The 22450-nt window shown below is 38.9% G+C and overlaps 1 protein-coding gene across 7 annotated transcripts; it reads left to right on the top strand.

Moving 5' to 3' along the window:
- Positions 1–280: 280 nt before the first annotated feature.
- Positions 281–22249, top strand: LOC131231253 (phytyl ester synthase 1, chloroplastic-like). Of its 7 annotated transcripts, none has more exons than XM_058227385.1 (13): positions 281–994; positions 2984–3035; positions 5861–5916; positions 11860–12018; positions 12124–12228; positions 14754–14860; positions 15128–15252; positions 15769–15877; positions 17882–18012; positions 18116–18506; positions 19615–19728; positions 21182–21267; positions 21710–22249. In XM_058227385.1, exons 1-13 carry the CDS (start codon positions 664–666, stop codon positions 22008–22010), a joined length of 2067 nt encoding a protein of 688 aa, XP_058083368.1. In that variant the 5' UTR covers positions 281–663; the 3' UTR covers positions 22011–22249. The 7 variants fall into 7 exon arrangements, with proteins under 7 accessions (XP_058083368.1, XP_058083370.1, XP_058083373.1 ...); XM_058227387.1 differs by having other exon boundaries at positions 15769–15881; positions 17916–18012; XM_058227386.1 differs by having other exon boundaries at positions 284–994; positions 18116–18485.
- The last annotated feature ends 201 nt before the right edge of the window (positions 22250–22450 follow it).

Here is a 22450-nt window from a genome sequence, read left to right as displayed (position 1 = left end):
TACAAATTGTCCACTTGGCACACATAGACTAAAATAAAACTGACTATATTCTGCATTCGACTATCTCCAAGTAATAATCTAAATATTATTTTGGTTGAAAAGTCATAAACTCTGATTCGTGGACACTTGTTGGTGGAAAATGGACCGTTGGAATTTTCATCTTTAACCATCCAAAAAATATCCAATAATCTGATAGAAATTTAATCAAATAAGTTTGTTTCGAATAAACCTAGACTAATACAATATTTTGGACGGTTTAATTTGACTAATTGAACGCCGCGTGTGCAATTTCTAAGTGCCTGTGTATCATCCATCACACTGATCCAGAGTGTAGAAGTTCTTCTGAAGAAGTATTTCCCTTCCCGCCATCCAGAGCAGTCCGAAGTCCAAACGCAATGCTTCTTCCTTCTCCGTCCATCATCCGCCAACACAGATCCAGATGCACCACTCCCTCCAATCCATCCATCCTGACCGTCCATTCCATCATCCATTTTACTTATTCAAGCCTCTCACGCGATTCTTCGGAAACCGCAATCTCCCCCACAAAAGCATTACTAGTTTCAGTTAAAACGGTTTAAGCTCTGTTTTAAAGGAATCCAAAACCCTCATTCCTTCCAATTTCTCTCCCATTCCGAAAACCAAAACCCTAATTGCAAGAAATCCATGGCGATTTCCATGCCGTTCTTCCCTCTTCGCAATCCCTTCTCTCGGGTCCTGCCTCCCTCGTGTCTCCAGAGTCGGATCCGGGTCCGGAGCGGATTGGTGATGCGTTCGAGTCACGGTGAATCAGTTCGAGAGAATGCAAGGATTGAGGGAAGGGAATCGAACGGGTTGGAATTGTTGTATGATGGTGGGTATGGGACCCACAGTGTGATAGACTACCTCGATGCAGCGACGGAGATGATCAGGCCTGATGGTGGGCCGCCTCGCTGGTTTTGCCCCGTTTCGTGTGGGCGGCCGATGAACGGTTCTCCTTTGCTACTGTTTTTGCCAGGTAAACGATATTTGATATGCTTTGATGGATGCAATTTTTGGTAATTGATATATGATACAGTGTTAGTTCAGTATCCAAACCATTGATATTGTGGGCCCTACTATGGATGATCTATACATAGAAAAAAAAAATCCCAGATGGTTAAATCTGAACCCTCAATAGGTGGGTCGTGGATAGACCGTTAGAAAATAAAATACGGCAATGCTTCACATTCAACGAAGAAAAGGCCAGATATTGTATAGCTAGGATATTTTGTGCATAGAGCATCCAAGGTGAGGCCTAGGGGTGGCAATGGGCCGGGTTTAGGTTAGGTCTGGACCTGGCCCAAGTAGAACTGGGCATCGAGTTGAGTTGGACCGAGTTAGGGCTGACATGACTCGATCCGATTTTGAAATAGGCCTGACCAGAACACGATCCGACTCGGTATGGAGTCTAGCATGCCTAACTTGGTCTGAGTTCGGGTATGGCCTGAACTGATCTGGACTGAGTTCGACCCGATCAAAAGTATCGAGTCGGGTCGAGTTGGCACCGAGTCGGATCAAGAGATGAGAGAGAGAGAGAGAGAGAGAGAGAGAGAGAGAGAGAGAGGAGGAGGAGGGTGGTGGTGGTGGTGGGTGGTTGCCGGGCTTGGAAGAGGAGTATAAGGGAGGGAGAGAGAGAGAGTTTGGGATCGGGTCGGGTTGGGTGCGGCGGGTAGGGTCAAAAAGATACACACACACACACACACACACACACACATACCCGAACCTGAGTCAAGTTGGGTTTTGGATCAAGTCGAGTCTAGTCGGGTTTGAGTTTTGGCTCGAGTCAGGTCGAGTTATTGGGTAACTCGAACTTGACTCGGTTTGAGTTCGGATTGGGCGAAGCCTACTCGGTTCGGACTGACTCACCCATTCGGTTCGAGTTGAGTTGGATCTGAATGAGTCGAATGAGTCGAGTCAGCCAAGTCGAGTCGTCCTGTGCCCAACTCTAGGCCCGAGCCTAGCTTGAGCCTAGCATGGGTCTAGCATAGCATGCCCAAGTCCGGTCCAAAAAATGTTGTTTTGGCCCGGGCCGATCCTACCTGACCTGCCCACCTCCATAGTCACAGATTGATAAAAAATGATAAAATCCTTATTCCACTTGAATATTTCTAATATATGCATTGATCAAGTGGGCCACACATGCACAAAGAAATAGACATTCTACATAAATGAAATCAATGGTCTATAGCAGATGGGTTGCCTAACTGATAATTGGAATAGGATATTTGTAGGATATAATACAGTACATATAAATTCGGGTCAGGCTTAAATGACATGAGCCCAAGACCGAACCGGAAATTGATCGGGCCATGCATGAAAGGCCCAATCCTGGCCCAGGGGCCAAGCTAATAGATCCAACCCGTCCAAAGCTGGGTGGGGCTCATCAGTCGAGCAGGCTACCTCGCCCATTGCCACCCTTACTGAGACCCATGATGCCAATGGTTCGGATAGCTGAGCCACTGGCCCTAGAAAGCGGATTTTAGGTGGTTCTGTTTCTCTCAATATTTTGATGTTATTGATTCTTTTTTTATTCCTCTTGGAATTTGGGATCTTTTGCTTTTCTAGCATGCACATGTTGCGCTTATTTTGCATCTGTTCCTCACCAAAAAGAAAAAGAAAAAGAAAAAGAAAAAAGTAAATATGCACATTGGTGTGGTGATCCAGACCATTCATTGGGTGGGTCCAATCCTAGCCTTCCATTCAAGTTTGAAAGTTCGCCAACACTATTAATTTCCTCCCTTCCCATCCACCTATTGGACAGCTAAGATTGTCAGATCAGTGGAACTTTTTCATTGTAGCCCATTCATGGTGGCCCACCAGATGGATAGTTGGACCTCAGACTGTCATGCTACATATCCTATATGTGCTGCTCAAGGACAGTAAAATCTTGGCACTGCACGCTTTTGATTTCCCCTGAGAGTGTTTGTTGCTTAATGCTGTTGTTTTGTGAATTGGGTTTGTGTAGGGATGGATGGGATTGGATTGGGACTCATTTTGCATCACAAAGCTCTTGGCAAGTAAGTAATGCTTGCAGTATTCTTATCCTTATTGAGTTATGAATCAGTGTGGAACCTTCTCATGCACATAGTTGCATTTAGAAATTAACATCTACATCACTCACCTGGACCGTCCATTAATTTACACCGGACTCACTGAAAAAAAAATTATACCGATCAATCATCCAAAACATCAAGTCAGTGACATGTAAAAATGAATGTACAAGAGTGTAAATAAAAAAAACAGGTTTAGTTGCAGATTTGTAGCATTGGCATTGCACTATAAATCCTAACAAGTCCAAATGCAACTATGTGAATGGAAAGGTCTCCATATCCCAAGCCTGAAAGATCAGTACTCATCCTTATTATGGTTATGAATCTACAAACATGTAAATATGTGGACATGGATTGTGTCTAGCAAAGCGCTGGATGCGCTCCATCCAGTGCCATGTGGGCGTATCATGCATGGGACCTATAGTGAAAAAGTAAAAATTCCCTCCATGAAATAACAATTTTGCCGTTTTCACTGTAGATCTCATACCTGTACGCACGCATGTGGTGCTTTTTCATTGGCACTGGACCGGGTGTGTCCAACGTTGTGCTAGATGTAGTCCACATGTGCCAATGATCAAACCAAGATGCCCATCGGGTGGGTTCTACTGTGATTGGCCATTGCTTGAATAGGTTCATTCATCAGGCTTCCATGTGTATGAAAAAAGGCAGTTAGAAAATAATAATAATAGTAAAAGGAAGTCCCACACTTGGTGAATGGCATTCCGACTGCTCATGTTTCTTATTCATACACGTATCACAACAAGATGACCATATTGGCCCGATTTTCAAGCGATGTCCTCATACACAGTGAGGAACGCCTGAGGAAAGGCCGTGCTCTTGCTTGCAAGTGCCACCTTGTAAATTGTGAGAGAATATAGTTTACAATCCTATTTCTGCAAGTTGTTTCGCTTGAATACCAAAAACAACTTTTTTTAAAGTTACTTCCATCACGAATGGTTGCATTCTAAGCAACAAAGTAAACATGAATGGAATAGTATGGAATGATTGAAACTATCCCAGGATACAAGATGAGAGATCAATTTACACATTAATTTCAGCAATCAACATGTAAAATTAAACATAACCACATAATAGATTTGAAAATTCAGATTTATAATACAAAGGTCCTAGGTTATCACATACGCGGTGCATGAAAATATAAAATAATTCATGAGTGGCCCACTTAGAAGTAGGGACTTCCAATCTAGCGTGGGTAGTGCAACAACCATGTAGATAGAAAATGATGCAAGCAAAATTCTGGTTTAGAGAAAGTTTCACAAAAAAATTCAGATATTCATTAGGGTTTTGGATTCACGGATGGAGATTTATGATTGGGGTTTCTAGGGATTCAAAGGATTTAGGGATTAGGGAGGTTTGGAGGGAAATCAAAGAGGGAAAAAACCAAACGGGGGGCCCACACGTGGCTTCCTGTACAGACGCACGTGCGTGTGTACGTGTGAGTCCACACGTGTCTAGGTAAAGGAGAAGAAAGAGAGGGAGGGTTGAGTGAGGTTTTGATGGGTTTATAAAGTCGTAATGGAAGGGGATGGAGGAAGATATGAGAATAAGAAGAATACCTTTTGAAGAAGAGAGAGAGGAATGATGCACCTTGGGGAATCCACCACCAAACAAGCTTTCACCCTTCCACAATTCAATTGGAATGAGAGGGTTTCTTCTAAACCCTAAAACATAAGGGGAAAAAAATTACTTCACACAAGAAAGATTCTCTCTTTATTCTTCTTCTCAATAACTCACTGGGGTTAGTTGTCCACCCCCTGTGCTTTTATAATTAAAACTTCAGAATAATTACAACTATACCACACACTTAAGTGAAATGACCCATCATTCAAAATTAAAAAACTAAAACACTTATTATCAATCTCATCCATCAAATAAATCTTAATAATAACAAAAAAACATAAAAGAAGTAAGATCAGAGTACAACGGGCCTAGATCTAGAAGATCTGCTGGCCCGATGGCCTAATCGACAAGATCCAACGGTCAGATCGGCACAAAATAAAAATTATATGACTAAAATAGTCTCATAAGAAATCCACATGCATCATCCCAAATTGGAGTCTTCTTGATGCACATCCAATGCATGTGGGGTCTTCAAAATGGCCCAACGGGCCCCATTTAGAACTTGTCTCCTATCCACAAAGATAGATGTGCTGATGTGGGTGGTTGTCTCCATCTTTAATAAACCCGAGTAGGTCCTCTAATGTCCCCATCAAATAGTAATTTACCTTGATGTGACATTATTTTTTTCTACGTATATGTGTTTATTGAGACCGAATTGATACAAAGCTTTGTACATTAAGCTTGCAACATTTATGTAAGAGTGTTTATGTAATTGCATCCAAGTGTGATCTAAGTGCATCTAAGTGCACTGCTCTTAAATGAACTAAGTATGCTTACTGTTCTTAGACACACTTATGTGTATGTTATACGTTAAGTTTAACGCACAAAGCTTTGTATTGGGTCTGTCCTCATGTTTATCAATCTCTTACTAAATTTAGTAATATTTATCAATTTTCCAAATATACATGCCTTCGGTGGATGATATTGTTTTAGAAATTAAATGATGGATTTATGTATGCATACCATGGTGAATCATCACAGAGGCTTGTGCTTATTCAATACCTACAACCACCAAAACCAAGATGGCTGCCATATATCTAGAAAATTTTGGACTACTTAGCTGACTTGAGGGAAAACATCCATTACTTGGAATTTATGTGTACTTGTTTAGAATTTGGATAACTTGTAATTTCTGTTACTTGGGAGTGCAGGGTTTTTGAGGTTAGGTGTTTGCACATTCCTATATGTGACCGAACGTCATTTGAAGGTCTTGATCTTCACACATATTTCTTTGTGGGACAAAAGTTCTTATTGAACTCTTGCACCGATTCTTCTTGTTGTTATCTATTCTTTTCGCCCTCTGATTATTGTTTTAGATGTTAAAGTATGAAATGATTAACAGGTAATGGATCTGTTTTAGGTTCATGGTATTAAAAATGTTACGATAAGGGGTAACGGTAAAGGTGGTACCCGTTATGCAATATAGGTCCGTAACGCTTGATTTAAGAAAATGCCCCGTAATCGGCTTATAGCAAGTCGATATGGGGCTGGTATTGTGTTGATACTTTTTTCCCTTTAAAAAAATTGACCATTACAGGGCCATGATGGTCACTACAGCCGATATTGTAATGGCCATAATGCTGGTTGTTATGGCCACTGTTACCGTTATTGAATACCTTGGTTAGGTATGAATAGTGGGAATGAGAAGGATCAGGTACCAATCTTTATGGTGGATCTGTGAAACCCAAATTCTGCAGTAGATGGTGCCTCTAGGCGGGGCTAGGCTATTCCAAGCATATCAACTTTTAAATGGACCAGATGCTTGAGCCCCAGAATGATCCGACAGGCATCAAGGTGAGCCTGAGCCCTAGCAGTGCAAAAATAACAACTAGAGTCGGGGTCTCTAGGAGAATAGATAGATTTGGAAGCAATAATCGACAGTTCTTTCTTTCACATTCCTTAAATTGATAAGGCACGCACATGTATTTACCACCTGCCAGGCCATGGGACACCACAATGTGAAATGATACATGGCAAGGTATTCAATAATGGTAACGGTGACCATAATGGACAGCCTTATGGCTGTTACAATATGGGCCGTAACGGCCGTCACAACCCCTGTCAAATTTTCAAGTTGGGCATCACAGTCTCCTATTGCATAATGGACACGAATTTTACCATTTGATTATGACTATTACGACTGTAATGTAACCAGTTTTTAATACCTTGATACACGGGTATGGTAATATTCTCAAATACTTTTTGTTCCTGTACACATTCCTCTTTGACATGACACACCAATCATTTGGAGGACATGCATTAACCAGTGAAAGGAAGCCATGATACATCACAATCTAGAGATGCACATGGCTAGTATGCACCAAGACATTGGAAGCCTAGAGATAAGGCTATATTAGGCATCATGGAGATTTGAGACGCTTTCTGAGGTGCACATTTTGGATCGTGTTCATGTTATAGTGTCTTTGCCTAAAAGCAGCAATATTCTTCTTTTGGCCATAATGTCTAATATCTTTCATAAGACATCTGACGTCAGTTTTACCAAATGAAAATAAGCTCTTGCTATATCTTCTGACTTTCAAGCTAGTTTCTGGGCTAGAATTTCTTTTTCTGGTTCTTGGAAAGTCATGAATTGTGTTTATTTTCATAGCTGAAAAATGTGGTTATTTCAAGGAAACTCATGCTTATTACCTTCTTTCCCCCGACCAAAATAAAATAAAATAAAATCCAAAAACCAACAAAGAAAGAAAGAGAAACACAAAGCTTATTAGGAATCCAAGTTGAGAAGAGCGAGCTTTCTCGAGGTTCCCCTTAGTGAAAGTCTCGTATAAATATCTGTGTTGGTGTTATATGGTTCTTATTATCATCATAATCATGGTTTTAAGACTCGTCTATCTTGGTGTTATATGATTCTTTTTATCATCATGATCATGGTTTGAACACTCGTCCGGGAGCCCGAGTGAGTCGAGCAAATCAGTCCCATCCAATTTGGTGGTATATATCAATATTTTTTCTTTTTTGTGCTTTTCTTCCATTTTCACCTCCAAACCCCAGATCTAGGTTATTGAAGCCCCTAGAGATGATTTAAGAGCTTCCCAAGTCGTCATATCAAAGGAAAACCCAATATATTGATGGATCAAAGGCAAATTTCAAGTTTTTTTTTTTTTTTTAAGAACTTCCAAAACTAATGTAAATCTTCATTTTTCTTCCTTTTTGTGACAAATTGTTGTCTGGAGATAGATCTGTGTTTTCCATGCTGTATGAATTTACTTTTGTTTTTAAAGAGATTTGGAGAAAAAGTATTAAAAATATGTGAAAGGGTTTTCTTCCCCTCCCCCCCAAATAAAAAATAATAATAAATAAATAAAAGAAAAAATAAAAGGAAGCAAGAGAGATTAAGGGTTATCCTTGTTTAATCCCACAAATTTATTAATCTACCATACATGGGAGTGTACGAACATTGATAGGTAAGAGTACGGAATGAGTGGATACAATGTAACAAAGGCGAATTAACATAGCTTGTGTCAGGAGACCAAGTGGAAAAGGGGCCAAAACTAAAGAAATTGATGGATATAGACTTTGTAATATAGGAAAGGACAATAATAGAAATGAGATAGGGATAGTGGTATAAAGATTTAAAGGATGAAATTATTGATGTTAAGGAGTAAGTGGTAAGATTTTATTAATAAAACTTATGTTAGGAGAGGAGATAATTAATGCTATTTGTGCATACGTGCCATAGCTAGGATTAGAGGATGGAATCAAGAGACAGTTCTTGGAGGATATGGATAGACTAATGCAAGCAATTACGAATGGAGAGACAATATTTGTAGGAGGATATGAGAGAGTACATGGAGGATATGGTTATAAGAAAGTAGGAGGATATGAGAGAGTACATGGAGGATATGGTTATAAGAAATGAGATGGGGGAAGCTATCCTTGATTTTGCTATGGCATACACTTTACCTTTAGCAAAGACGTTTTAAATAGAGAGATGAATATTAAATAACTTTAAAAGTGAATCATATATAAGCTGAATATATTTCTTTCTTCTTAGGAAGATAGAATGATCAATATGTAAGGATTGCAAAGTTATACAATGAGAGAGTTTGACCACACAACGTAAGTATAAAAAAACTAGGTAGTGGAAGTTAAAAGGAGAGAAAATTGTTATTTAGAAATAAATTAATGGAAGAAGAAAAATGGATGAGGAAGATGTTCTGTGGAACAAGATGGTTGAGCGCATCAGGAAAGTGGCAAAAGATTTTTTAGGATTATCTAGAGAGCAAAGCCAATCATATGAGGAAACTTGGTATTGAATGATGAGGTACAAAATATTAACAAGAATCTTTCATGTTTCAAAGCCTGGCAAGGGACTATAAAGTATAAACAATGAAAATCTTGAACAATATAGAAGTGCCGAAAAGATTGCTAAAAAAGTAGTGAGGCTAAATTTAAGGTTTATAATGATCTTTACAATAGATTGGGGAAAAAAGAAGGTGAGAAAGATGCCTTTAGACTTGAAAAAATGAGAGAGGTATAGAATAGAGACTTGGATCATGTTAGATGCATTAAAAGCGATGACTAGAGTATCAATCAAGGACAACGAAATCAATGAAAAGTGGAGAAGCTATTTTCTTGTTACATGACAATCAATTTGAGAGCATAGGAATAGAAGAAACCATAAACTCAAATGAAATCGGAGTTCGTAGATACTTTCGTAAGATTAGGATATCCAGAGTGAAAGGAACTTTGAGAAGGATGAAAATAAGACAGGCCCTTAGACCAGACGGTATACTAAGATACTGGGTTATTTTGGTTGATAAAGTTGTTCAACAAGTTTCTAAGATCGAAGAAAATGTCATACGAATGGAGGAAAAGTATTGTGGTACCAATGTATAAAAATAAATGAAAGAAATAGACCTGCACTAACTATCATTAGATTAAACTTATGAGCCACACTATGAAACTTTGGGAAAAATTGATGGAGCAAGACTAAGGCATGAGATGAATGTATGGGAAAATCAGTTTTGTTTCATGCAAAGGAGGTCTACCACTGAAGCTATCTTCCTACTTAGACAATTGATGGAGAAATATAGAGAGAGGTGGACACATCTTCACATGGTCTTTATCGACTTAGAGAAGGCTAACGTTAGGGGTGCTAGAGAGTTAATCTGGTGTGTGTTGAGTTTCAAGAGGATATATTGACATGATTAAGGATATGTATGAGGGAGAGGACCAATAATGGAGAGACAAGTGAGTTCCCAATTAACTGTAGGCTTACACTAGGGGTCGTCATTGAGCCCATACCTTTTCGCATTGGTTATGGATATGAGTTAACGAGGCATTTGTAGGAAGAGATCCCATGGTATATGTTGTTATCAAATGATATAGTTTTGATTGAAAAGATGAGGGAGGGCATAAATACAAATCTAGATTTTTTTCCCAAGGGGGGGTTGCTTTACACGAAGTGGAGTGCAATTTCAGTAGCAATAGTAGTGGGAATGAGGTATTATTTAAGATTGTTGACCAAGAAGTTTTTCAAAATGACCACTTCCGATATCTTGCGTTGATAATTCATGAGAGTGGAGATATTGAGAAGGATGCTGCCCATAGAATTCAAGTGGGGCGGAAGAAATAGAGATGTGCCTCTAGAATTTTATGTGATTGTCGTGTACCACTCAAACTGAAAGGAAATTTTTATAGGACAGCTATAAGACCAACGATGCTTTATGGGATAGAATGTTGGACAGTTAAGGAACGACATGTTCATAGGATAAGCGTAACTGAAATGAGAATGTTGAGTGGCAAGACAAGTAAGGGTAGAATTAGAAATGAATGTAATCAAGGAAACTTAAGAGTAGCACCAATGGATAATAAGATGTGGTAAAGTAGACTTAGATGGATTGGTCATGGGCAATTAGAGGTGTACACGAGTTGAGCCGAGCCGAGCTTTGCCCAGCTCGTGCTCGACTCGGAATGCTCGAGTCTCAGCTCGTGCTCGGCTCGGCTCAGCCTTCAAGCTCGAAACAACAGCTCATGCTTGGCTCGGCCGAGTTCGAGCAGAGTTCAGGCAGCAATGGCAGACTTAGGGTTTAGGGAAATGGTCGGACGGTGGCCGTGTGGGTAAGGGAGGAGGGAGAGAGTAGAGAGATCGGACGGCGGCCGTGCGGGTAAGGGAGGAGGAGGGAGAGAGATGAGTAGAGAGGGCCATGCGGGTAAGGGAGGAGGGAGAGAGTAGGGAGATCGGACAGCCGTGCGGGTAAGGGAGGATGAGGGAGAGAGTAGAGAGAGAGAGAGAGGGAGGAAGGTTAGCTTAGCCAACTGAGAGAGAGGGAGGAAGAGAGGGTTAGGGAGGAGAGTCTAGGGTTTGGGCAAGCTAGGATGGTTTTTGAAAACGGGTAGGGTTTTTTCTTTTTTTTCAAAGGGTATATATACCCTGTACCGAGTCGAGCGGAGTCAAACCGAATTGAACCGAGTTTGAGCAGTATTCGAGTTGAGTTGAGTCGAGCTGGGGCAAGATCGAACTCGTTTCGAGCTCCAAAAATCAGCTCGACTCGGTTCGAACTCAGCTTCGATCCGAGTCGAGTCGAGTCGAGTCGAGCGAGCTACCGGGCTAACTCTGCTTGTGTACAACCCTATGTGCAATAAAGACCAAGAATGGTTAGAAGGAGTGAGTTGGAACAAATTGAAGGCTCTAAAAGGGTAATAGAAAGGCCCAAAAGGATCTGGGTGGAGGTAGTAAGAAAAGACTTGATGACCGATGGTCTAACTAAAGTTATGGCCCTTGATAGAGGGGAATGGCGGGAAAGGATTCATGTACCCAACTCCAATTACTAGGGATAAGCTTTAGATGATGATGATTTTTTTCATTATAACTTGAGAGAAGGGGCTTGCTCAGTATATTTTGGCTTAGGACCGACTCAGCTGAGTTGCCCCGAACTCGTCCAGTATGACTCAACTCAGGACTGTACAAGTCACTGAATTTTAAAACCACGATCATAATCCTCCTGAATAGTGGACTAGCAAGGTTTGTTGCAATCCTTATTCATCATGTTCCCCTTAGTTTCATTTATGGAAAATATACTTACTAATTAATCATGCAAATCCCTTTGTTTTTATCCCTTTAATTTTGTAGCATAGAATTAGCTGGATTGAGAGTAATGGACAATAAATGGGATTTTGTATGAAGGACTGTTGGAATTCATCGAAGAAACTGTGAAGCTTGAGCATGCTGCATCTCCAAATAAGCCAATTTATCTTGTGGGGGATTCCTTTGGAGGATGCCTAGCACTTTCTATAGCTGCTCGTAACCCTTCCATTGATCTGTTGTTAATATTATCCAACCCAGGTAAGCGAGCTACACTTGTAATTTGATTCTTTCATAAAATCTGCATCGTTTGCCCATCAATAGATGTTCAAAGGAAGTTCACTGATGTACTTTCTTTTACTTTAGCGAGATCGTTTGACAAGTCCTGTTTCCGGCCTTGGCTCCCTATCGTGGAGGCGTTTCCTGATCAACTCCATGTTATGGCCTCATATCTTTTGAGCTTTGTTGTGGGTATATAATCCGTCTCTTCAAATTTCTCATAGCGATGTTCCTTTTGTCTTAGAAAATATTATTAAATGGAGTTGATACATTGGTCATATTTTCAACTTGATGTAATCTTCATTCTCACTCTTAGTGCTTGCATGGTAATGAGATAAATGGTCATGTTCTGTGATTTAATCACTCTCTTCTTGTAACATCTTCATGCTGCTCTTGTGAGTACTGAGTACTTGATGTCAATTTGGTGTTTTTTTAATCAAGTGGCTTTGGCATTAACATGACCATGACTGTGGAAAGCTTTCACTTTGGAGCATGGTGCACGTTTCACGCCTAGAGCATACTTTCACTGTTCTTAAGTGTATAAGGAGAAGATTCAGAAGAACAATGTTGAAACACATTCTCTCCAAGTTCAATTACATGAGTGTAGTACACTCAAGAAGCATACATGCCTAACTTGTTTCCGCAGGCTCAAAGTTCAAACAAAATTGGTTGGGCTATCGAAAAATCAGTTGTGTATCAATTGATATTGTTATCGTATCTTTATTGGCTGGCACCAGGACAGAATGCATGGGTGAAATACTCAGAGCCAAGTATTGGAATCTACATCGCTATAGGCCGATAGGCATAAAGGACCCCTTTTTCAATGTCTTTTTCCATTCTCGTCTTTATCGTTTTTTCTTCACTTCAACCTTGGAGGAAGTATAGAAACCCATTTTCTAATGCATCCATGCCTATTTTGGAGATTAAAACTCAAGATTTGAACACTTCCTGATTTCAACGTTAGAGGAAGGTAAGAAACCCATTTTCTATTCAATATATGCGTGTTTTGGAGATTAAAACATAAGATTTGAATAGGATTCTACAAATCAAAGTGGAGTGGACTATTTTGGGGAAAATCGGAAAAGGGGTTAGCCATCACCTTTTTTTTTTTTTTTTGTTGTATTTTAACATAGTGGTTCTAATCCACCAACTATGCTCAATTCGTGTTCGATTCGGGTTCATTTTCCCAAATTTGTTCTCATTCTAACTATATTTCCCAATTTTATATCAATCAGAATTGTGTATATTAAACGAATAACTTGTAATTTTTTGTAGTGCCCATGATATAATACATGGCGAAACAAGATTTGTAAACCCGTCCTAAATAGCTTTGACAAGGCTATGATGGGGTAGTGGTCTTGTTTTAGCCATGTACAATGTTCCGAGTATTGGCAATATTATCAATAATATTGCCAATATATTGGTGTTGCTAGCTCAGTGATATTGGCAACATTGGTAGTATTAGAAATTCTAGGTATCGGCGATATATTGCTAAGTATTTCCAATATATTGTTATTCCCAATATATCACAAATGTTTTCAACTGTGTAAATTCTACGTGTTACTTGTATCGCCAATGTATTTGCGATATTTCGATAATATTACCAATGTATCAATATGGCCAAAAAATTGTTTATTTAAAAAAAATAAAAATTCATTTCAATTTCTTTTATGGGTGTATGTTTGTATGTGTGTATATGTATGTATGCATGTGTCATTGTATGTATGTAGGTGTGCATGCATGAATGGATAGATCATGCATGTGTGTTTGCATGTATATATGTGCATGCATGGAGGGATTATTGGATGGATGGATGGATGTGTGGGTCCACCTTTTTTCCCATGTTTCCCCGAGTCAACGATGCATACTTTTAGGCCCCCATTAAAGGAAAACTTATTATTTAATTCCGAAATGTGCAAATATGCCCCTTTTTTGCTATTATTTGATTCTTAAATGTGTAAATATGTGGATTTTAGCATCTCCTAAAACATCATTGAAAAATTTCACCATTTTCCCCACGTTTCCCCAATGTTTTCTTGAGTCAGAGTTGCATGCTTTTAGGCTCCCATTAAAGGACAACTTATTATGTATGTGTCTTTTTTGAAATTATTTGATTCCTAAATATGCAAATGTGTGAATTTTAGTATCTCCTAAAGTTTCATTGAGAAACTCCACAAATTTCCCCATGTTTCCCCAATATTTCCCTCAGTCAACAATACATTTCTGCGTATTGGCTCCCATGTACTTATTTTTCCAGTTATTTATGCCTACATTTGTGATCACGTGATTATTATCATGCATGATGTATATCAATTGTAGTTGCATTATTATTGTTGATCATGGGTTTCCTCTAGTAAGACAACTTTGCTTGGTAGCAATGTGACAGCTGGTCCCCAGCCTAGGCAAAGCAGGGTTTATGTTTAGTGGGAAGCTAATCATCAGATTGTTTTGAAGCAATCATGAGAGAGCCAACCCCAAATATCTGTGACAAGGTTATGATGATGATGATGATGCAAGCAGTTTGATAGTGGAAGTTGGTTTAAGTTCATCATAAACACACTTGCATTATCTGATTTTGATATGTTCTCATTCACAATTCTTTTCTTTCATTACAGTTTGATAGTGGTAGTTGGTTGAAGTTCATGATAGACACTCACCTTTTTCATTATCTGATTTTGATATGTTCTCATTCACAATTCTTGTCTTTCATTATTTAGGTGATCCCATTAAGATGGGAATGGCCAGTGTTGACAGTGGGCTTTCACCTTTAGAAACCCTGGATCAATTATCAAGAAACCTCTTTTCTTTGGTACCACGTCTTGTGGTAAGAAGTCCTCGTGTTTTAAGTTTTTGGATCCTTTCACTTCACTTTCGGTTATGCAATAGTACAAATACAACTTTTTATAATTGCATAACCGAAAGTAGAAATGATAGGTGTATTTACCAATTGGAGTAGGTTAAGTAATGGCTCCTTTCATTTTATCTGTAATTGTATACAGATAAAGGTTTCCCTTATTTCTAAATTTTCAAATTAGGAAATTTTAGCAAATAAGGAATCAATTAATCTTGTAATTATACTATTTCCTTTTAGGGGGGTTTTGCAGATATTCTTCCTAAGGAAACACTTACGTGGAAACTAGGGCAGCTTAAATCAGCTGCCTCTTATGCTAATTCTCATCTTCATGCTGTCAAAGCTGAAGTGCTAGTGCTTGCCAGGTATCTATACTCTATACTCGTCAAGTATTTAGATGTCCTGATGATTTTTAGACCCCGCAACTTGGACCGACTCATCCTGTCCTGAGTCAAGTTGGCCGAGCCCCCCCCATACTAACTAGTGGTGGTGAACTGGATTGGACTCAGACGAGTTGTTATTCCTTTGATGTCCCAGATTCTCTTTTTGGGTCATACGTGTAAAATAGGAAGCAGATTACTGGCCTCTTGGCTCAGGGCATTTTGTGTCTCCAAATTGTGGACACATACGTGGCTAATGTTTGTGAGGATCTGAACCGGGCATGCTGTGGGCTCAGCTGTTGATTGGCTTCTAACCAAAATTTTCTTTCATTGGACTATTTTTAACAATCTAATAAATGGGCTTTTCCTCTCCTGGTGAATATGTTGAACCAGGGAGCTTTAATTTGTTTTTGCTGTTAATGTAGGTGTGGTGTGTCAGTTATTATTTGATCCATCTCTCTTACTTGGAATCTTAGAATTGATTGTTCATTTGTATTTTAGTGGCAAAGATAACATGCTGCCTAGTAGACATGAAGCGGAGAGGCTTTGGAATACATTACAGAATTGCAAAGTACGCTACTTCAAAGACCATGGTCATGCCCTTCTATTGGTAGGTGAGGGCAAATGGACTTTTACCCTTTAATCTTTCTTTCTAGGTGTTCAAAGAAAGGTCTCAAAATTCGGATGAGTCCCATGCTGACTTGTGTGAGTTGACTTGGAATCGGTTACTGGACCCAATCCGGTTTGACACCCATAGTTAGAATAAAAAAATTGTAGGTGATTTGTCCCATCTCAGCCGGATCACCCCTGACTCTGGACCGAATGAGTCCGTCCAAGTTGCTGAGTCTTTACACCATCATTCAAAGAGTTGTTTTTCTTTTTCTTTAAATAATTGAGAGCTAGTCATCTCTTGAGAGAAAATTGACTCTTCTAACACAAAACCATCCTCACTCCACCTTTGAACTTTTTCATCATCCTCGATTAAACTCCCTCAACACTGAAGCTTGGTCAGTTGCTATCTTACATAAAGCATCTTGAACGGCACCAAAACATATTATGCGTTATGAATTTGATTATGAGTTGGGGAGAATTTGAAATTTTAAGCGAGTCCTTTTGGCTCTGACCATTGTCATCATTATAAATTATTTTAGCAACTGATGTGAGTTTTAATGTAGTATCCCTGCCTTATCTTACATGGATTCTTCCAAGTAGAAGATGTTTAACATGTTGGAAGAATCCAACACCAACACGTGCAAATTCTTGGATGATACTTTGGAGGATGTTTGTATGAACCCACCTAAGATACCCCGTGCCATATGTACCTCACTCATCAATATAATTCCTTATTAAAAAAAATGAGTTTGTTAATGAATCTGAAAGGCTCTTAAAGGATGTGGGTTGAGGTAAGAAAAGACTTGATGGCCTATGGTCTGAAGTTATGGCCCTTGATAGAGTGGAATGGTGGAACAAGATTCATGTAGCTGACCCCAATTAGTTGGGATAAGGCTTAGATGATGATGATTGACAAACAAGTTTGTTAATGAGGAATTATATCATGCTCTATTAGCAAGGAGCCTTTTTTACTTTATTTTCATAAGACACTTATCCCCTATCTTAGGATTGTTCTATTGCAATTTGTTTTTCTTAGGCTGCATTTGGTTGCATCAAATATCATGATATTTAATGATTAATCAGTCTATCATGAAATTTCATGTTATTTAGTGCAACCAAAGGCATCCTTGAACAGTTTTACTTGAGATTCATCCAGAGGCCAGATCCAATAAAAATCTTTGTATTGTACAAAAGTGTGTCTAAGTGCATCAAATTCATTTAACAAGTTAATTTAAATGCTTCTGATTGTGTCTAAACACATTTTGTAAGCATGTTCATCTTAGTGCAATATACTTAGATGCACTTAGACACTTAAACATGCTTAGACACACTTTGATGCACATTGTACATGTATAAAGCTTTTTATTGGATCTGGATTCGATTCACTTATTCTGGTTGGATTCATTGAAGAAAAGGCTACACACTGCATGTCTATGTTACTAAACACCTACTTTGGATGCACTCTAGCATTTGAAACCAAAGCCGTCGCACGCCTTACAACTAGTCTAGGACCCTTCTCTTACAGGAGCTTTTGGCTTAAGGCCCCTTTTTGGGAATTAGTACATTTTCAATCAGCTTAAGCTTTTGGAGTAAATGGTTGTTTGACATGGTATCAGAGTGGAAGGTCCTATGTTCGAATCTCGAGAGTAGCAAATATGCCTTGCTAATATATTATTCTCTCACGGGGGGTCAGGAAAATCAGGTCCGGCCCAGGGACCGGGAAATTAAGCCCGGCCTATTTATGGTGTGAGTGTCCCTCCACCTTCGTCAATATGTTCCCGTGCGGAGTTCCCACCTCGCACGTGCGGGGGGGTGTTGAAGTGATAAAGTCCCTCAATATACATTGATACACCACACTCTGACAGCTTAAGCTTTTGGAGTGAATGGGTGTTTGACACTTTTGGCTTAAGGCCCCTTTTGGGAATTAGTACATTTTCAATGAATTATTTGTATAGCTTGATTATGAATTCAACTATAGTAGGTGCTCATAACAATTGTGCAGGAAGATGGTATTCATTTATTGAGTGTTATTAAAGGTACAAATATGTACCGACGCTCAAGACGATACGACTCTCTTTCTGATTACCTTCCACCTACTATTACTGAACTCAAAGTCGGCAACGAGAAGAACCGGTAAGTACTAGATTTCAGCAATTAGCTAGTTAATACTGCATGGATTAGATCACATTTTAACTTTTTATTTGTTGAAAGACGTTACAAAACTCACTACTCACAGATGGTTCAACCTAGGTACTAGCCCAGTGATGTTTTCGACTTTAAAGGATGGAAAGATAGTGAGAAGTCTTGCCGGGATACCTAATGAGGGTCCTGTAATTTTGGTTGGTTATCACATGTTGATGGGACTTGAACTGGCTCCACTTAGTGAAGCGTTCTTGAGGGAGAAGAATGTTCTTGTTCGTGGCATTGCACACCCAATAATTTTTTCTGAGAAAGCTGAAAGTCCATTACAAGAGATGTTCCCATTGGATTTCACGAAGTTATTCGGCGCATTACCTGTCTCAGCCAGCAACATCTACAGGCTGTTGTCATCAAGATCATTTGTTCTTCTTTATCCTGGGGGTGCTCGTGAGGCTCTTCATTGGAAGGTCTGTCCTTTTATTTCACTTGTAAGCCATAAAATATTTTGTAGTTTCCTTTCTTTCGGGTGAACCATTTAGTCTTGTTATTTGTTTTGCCTCGAAAATCACTGCATTGAAGTTAGATGCTGAAATAGCTAATATTGTTGAGAACATTCATTTGTCGAAGTGTCCTTCCTACTCTATGTAGACCAAATTTTTATATGCTTTAGTATATGTGTCGTAGTTGTTTTATTAGTGCTTTTCTTTTGGCGTCTTACTCATTCCAAAGCATTTAATGCATTTACATAAAAATTCAATTATTTGCTTAGATATGGGAAAGAATCAAATAGGCCAAAGCTACAATATGTGGGTGAAGGTACAAGGAATAACATTAGGAGATGTCTCTTCTTTTTGGGTTCTTTATTATTATCACTATTATTCCTTTTGACTTGCGGGGTTTTTTTTTCCCTGAGAGAAACCTTTTTTCTTTTCTTTTTTGTTTTTACCATCACAATTCTCTTACACAGAAGTAAGTGGTTTCTTTATTTCATCCAAGGTGTTTATCATTCTAAGCATTGTTTTGCATTTATCCATATTTTGATATTGTAGTCTTACCTGGACGCTACAATATTTTGGTTAAGTTATGCTCATACAAACTACTATATCTGGAGATGGCTAATGCAGATTTTTTATGTTTTGTTAATTAATTTGTTGTTAGCATAGAATGCTAATAATTGATTTTTATTAGAAGTTTACAACTAACTGAATGTTCTTTTTTAACTTATCTAATATTTTCAATGATTTATTTTATTTTTCATTCTATTTATTTCATTAAAAATAAATTATAGATGTGTTACAAAACCATGGGATGTGAGGTTCAAGTGAATCTGTCAATCCAGTCTCTCACTTTAAGTTCCATATACAGCCATCATTGAGCACATGATCAAACAAGTATCATAAATTGCAAGGACCTCATAGAGTACTTATTTAATTGCACTGACTGTAGTTATATATGGGAAAAGACCATAATCTCTACATGTTTAGTTTACCCTTTTTTCCTTCTCCTGATCTTGATTCTCTTAATACAATTTGATTATCTGCAAAGTGTTTTGGAATTGAACGTTTTGTTCTCTAAAATTTTTTTAATGCTTGTTAGGGTGAAGAGTATATGTTGTTTTGGCCAGATCAGCCTGAATTTGTAAGAATGGCAGCTCAGTTTGGAGCCACAATTGTACCATTTGGAGCTGTCGGAGAAGATGATATGCTACAAGTAAGCTGTGGATATATGCTTCTTACAACGTCTTTCTTGAGGCTGGATCCACTACAAAGCTTTGTAGGTTAAGCTTAACTTACGACGTGATGTTTGGGGCCCACCTTGATTTTGCATGACACACCCAATTTGTCAATCATGTGCAGCCCCTTATGTTCTCATGGGCATCCAAAACTCGAGCAGATCCAAAACTTAGGTGGGCCACACCATTTAGAATCATGCCCACAACCTCTAAAATCACCTAGGGTGGCCCACCTGAGTTTTGGTGTGGCAGGATCTTTGGGTTGTCCATTCATCCTGGTGGGCACATCTTTTGAACAGATTGGATGCCATATAACCCCCCCCCCCCCCCCCCCCCCCCCCCCCCCCACACACACACACACGATTTGGAAGGATTTTCAATGGTGGGAGTCTCCATTCCAACTGTTCCTTGTGGTTTTTAAACCTTCTATCCTTCTTTTTTTTTTCCTTATCAAATGCCAAATTATCCTTTCTCCCATGGACCTTTGCCGTATGCTTGATTTACATTCATCATCATCATCATCATTTAAGCCTCATCCAAATTAAGTGGGGTTGGCTACATGAATCTTATTCTGCCATTCCACTCTATCAAGAACCATATGCTCAAACCATGGGTCTATGAGTCTTTTCTTCCTACCTCCACCCATGTCCTTTTGGGCATTCTCCTTGCCCTTTCAGAGCCTGATTGAGGTGAATTCAGATCACCCAATTCATTATGCCCAGTCCTCAGTTTGGTTAGTTCATATCGAATCCATGGAATTGAATTTAATCTTTTGACATTCAAGCTGTGATCGTATTATTCTATGAAAATGGTATGCAGGAAGTAAGTTGTCCCTCACTATGTGCTTCCTATATTTCGACTAATTGTAACAAACAAAATTCATCATGACAAGTTGTTCAGGTATAAATGTTTACTGGAAAGCTTTAAATTTCAAGATTGAAATACGCGATCTTTTACAGTCATTACCATAATGTTGCATGCCTTGTGGGCTTGAAAGTGCCACTCTTGTTATCGCAATCTATTTATGAACTTATTAAGCCCAACTGTACAAGGGGGACTTCATGAAAATGCTAATAGGGTTCGCATGTCATGAAGCCAATCAAAATCAATGCCTATCCCTGAGTTGGTCTGTTCTCCTTAGTTTATTAAGGTTGAGCATTGTATAATTCCTCTACAAGTCGCTTCCTTGGTTTCTTAGTTATTTATTCATTTTCATGCTTTTTGTGCTCTCTATTAATTTGTGTCAGCATCAGATTGTTAAGCTGCATTTTGAGTTAAATATCATTTTACATGTTTGAGATTTTTATAACACAAACTCGATGGTCGATAGAGTCCATTTCACCATTGAGGTCTTGGGTTTAACCGCAGCTTACCTAGTCCCCCACAAAACAGATCCGTTTGTTGATTGTTATTCATTGAATATGGTTGCAGTTGGTTCTTGATTACAATGAACAAATGAGCATCCCCTTTATGAGGGATTCAATTAAGGAATCAAATAAAGGTATTACAAGATTAAGGTAATCTCCGTTCATTTGATGACTGATTCATTTTTTGTGTTCTTATTTTATTAATGTTCTCATATTCTTATCCTCACAAAAAAGAAGAAAAAAAGGCCACATAATTGTAGTTAGCGCAAGAGTCCTGTGTTGAAACAGTCGCTTCATGTGGCCTACATGTGATAGATCCAGGCCTCTTATCAGGCATACCCCACCTCTTAGATGCCTTGTCTAGAAAATTAGGTTGTTCTGATTGTCAGGTGGGAGACACATCTATAATAGAAACATGCATTTAAGAGAAAATTGACCAACTATCCACATTCACGTGTGGGCCACCTGATGATCAGATCAGCATATTTTCAAGGCGAGAAATCGAAATAGTGGCTAATTTATTGGTATTGTATTTCTCCCCAAGATATTTTCCTTGTAGTTATCCTAAACAATGGAACTGGTCTGATTACAGGACTGATGTGAAGGGGGAGATTGGAAATCAAGACCTCCATACGCCTTGGATTGTGCCCAAGATACCCGGCCGCCTATATTACTTGTTTGGGAAACCAATTAAAACAAGGGAAAGGATGGAGGAGATGAGAGACAAGGAGAAGGCAAATGCAGTCTACTTGCAGATAAAAACTGAGATCGAGAGCATGATTTCCTACCTGAAGAAGAAGAGGGAAGAGGACCCGTATAGGGGTATCTTACAAAGGGCTATTTATCATGCTCTCTGTGGTTCCAACCATCAAGTTCCCACCTTTGAACCATGACAATTATCTATTCTTTCCTTTTTAGATAGAAATAAAACATCAAGTTCCCACCTTTAAACCATGACAGTTATCTTTTATTTTCTTTTCTTTTTAAATAGAAATAAAGCGTTGCTTTGGTGGAGCTGTAATTTCTAGTGGTTTGGGTTGTGGTTAGATCAATGTTACCTAAATCACCAAACCTCATACATTTTCCTTTCCGAATCCAGCTATCTGGATTACAGGTCATTTACAACCTCATACACCCTGTTGTTATGTACCATTAACGGCTGGTAACCGTTTTCTTAATGTGAAATGACTGAAATGCCCTCTCTCCCTCCTAAAAACACAATGATATCTTTCAATTATTTTGCATGCAGGTTTGATCCTTGCATCATGGTTTCTTTCCCTTGAGTAAAATCTCAATTTAATTTCCCTTTGCATTTAATAATGCAGGAGAGGTT

This window comes from Magnolia sinica, chromosome 17 (assembly GCF_029962835.1).
Source record: "Magnolia sinica isolate HGM2019 chromosome 17, MsV1, whole genome shotgun sequence".
In the NCBI taxonomy this organism is placed as follows: Eukaryota; Viridiplantae; Streptophyta; class Magnoliopsida; order Magnoliales; family Magnoliaceae; genus Magnolia; species Magnolia sinica.
The sequence above is the reverse complement of the archived record's forward strand: the minus strand, read 5'-3'. Positions and strand labels throughout refer to the sequence as shown.

Excerpts from the sequence above, each read along its gene's own strand:
- LOC131231253 (XM_058227385.1), top strand. The coding sequence starts at position 664 with ATGGCGATTTCCATGCCGTTCTTCCCTCTTCGCAATCCCTTCTCTCGG. Across the intron at positions 12,019-12,123 it reads GTTAATATTATCCAACCCAG|CGAGATCGTTTGACAAGTCC; the intron begins GTAAGCGAGCTA and ends CTTTTACTTTAG. Across the intron at positions 15,878-17,881 it reads ATGGTCATGCCCTTCTATTG|GAAGATGGTATTCATTTATT; the intron begins GTAGGTGAGGGC and ends ACAATTGTGCAG.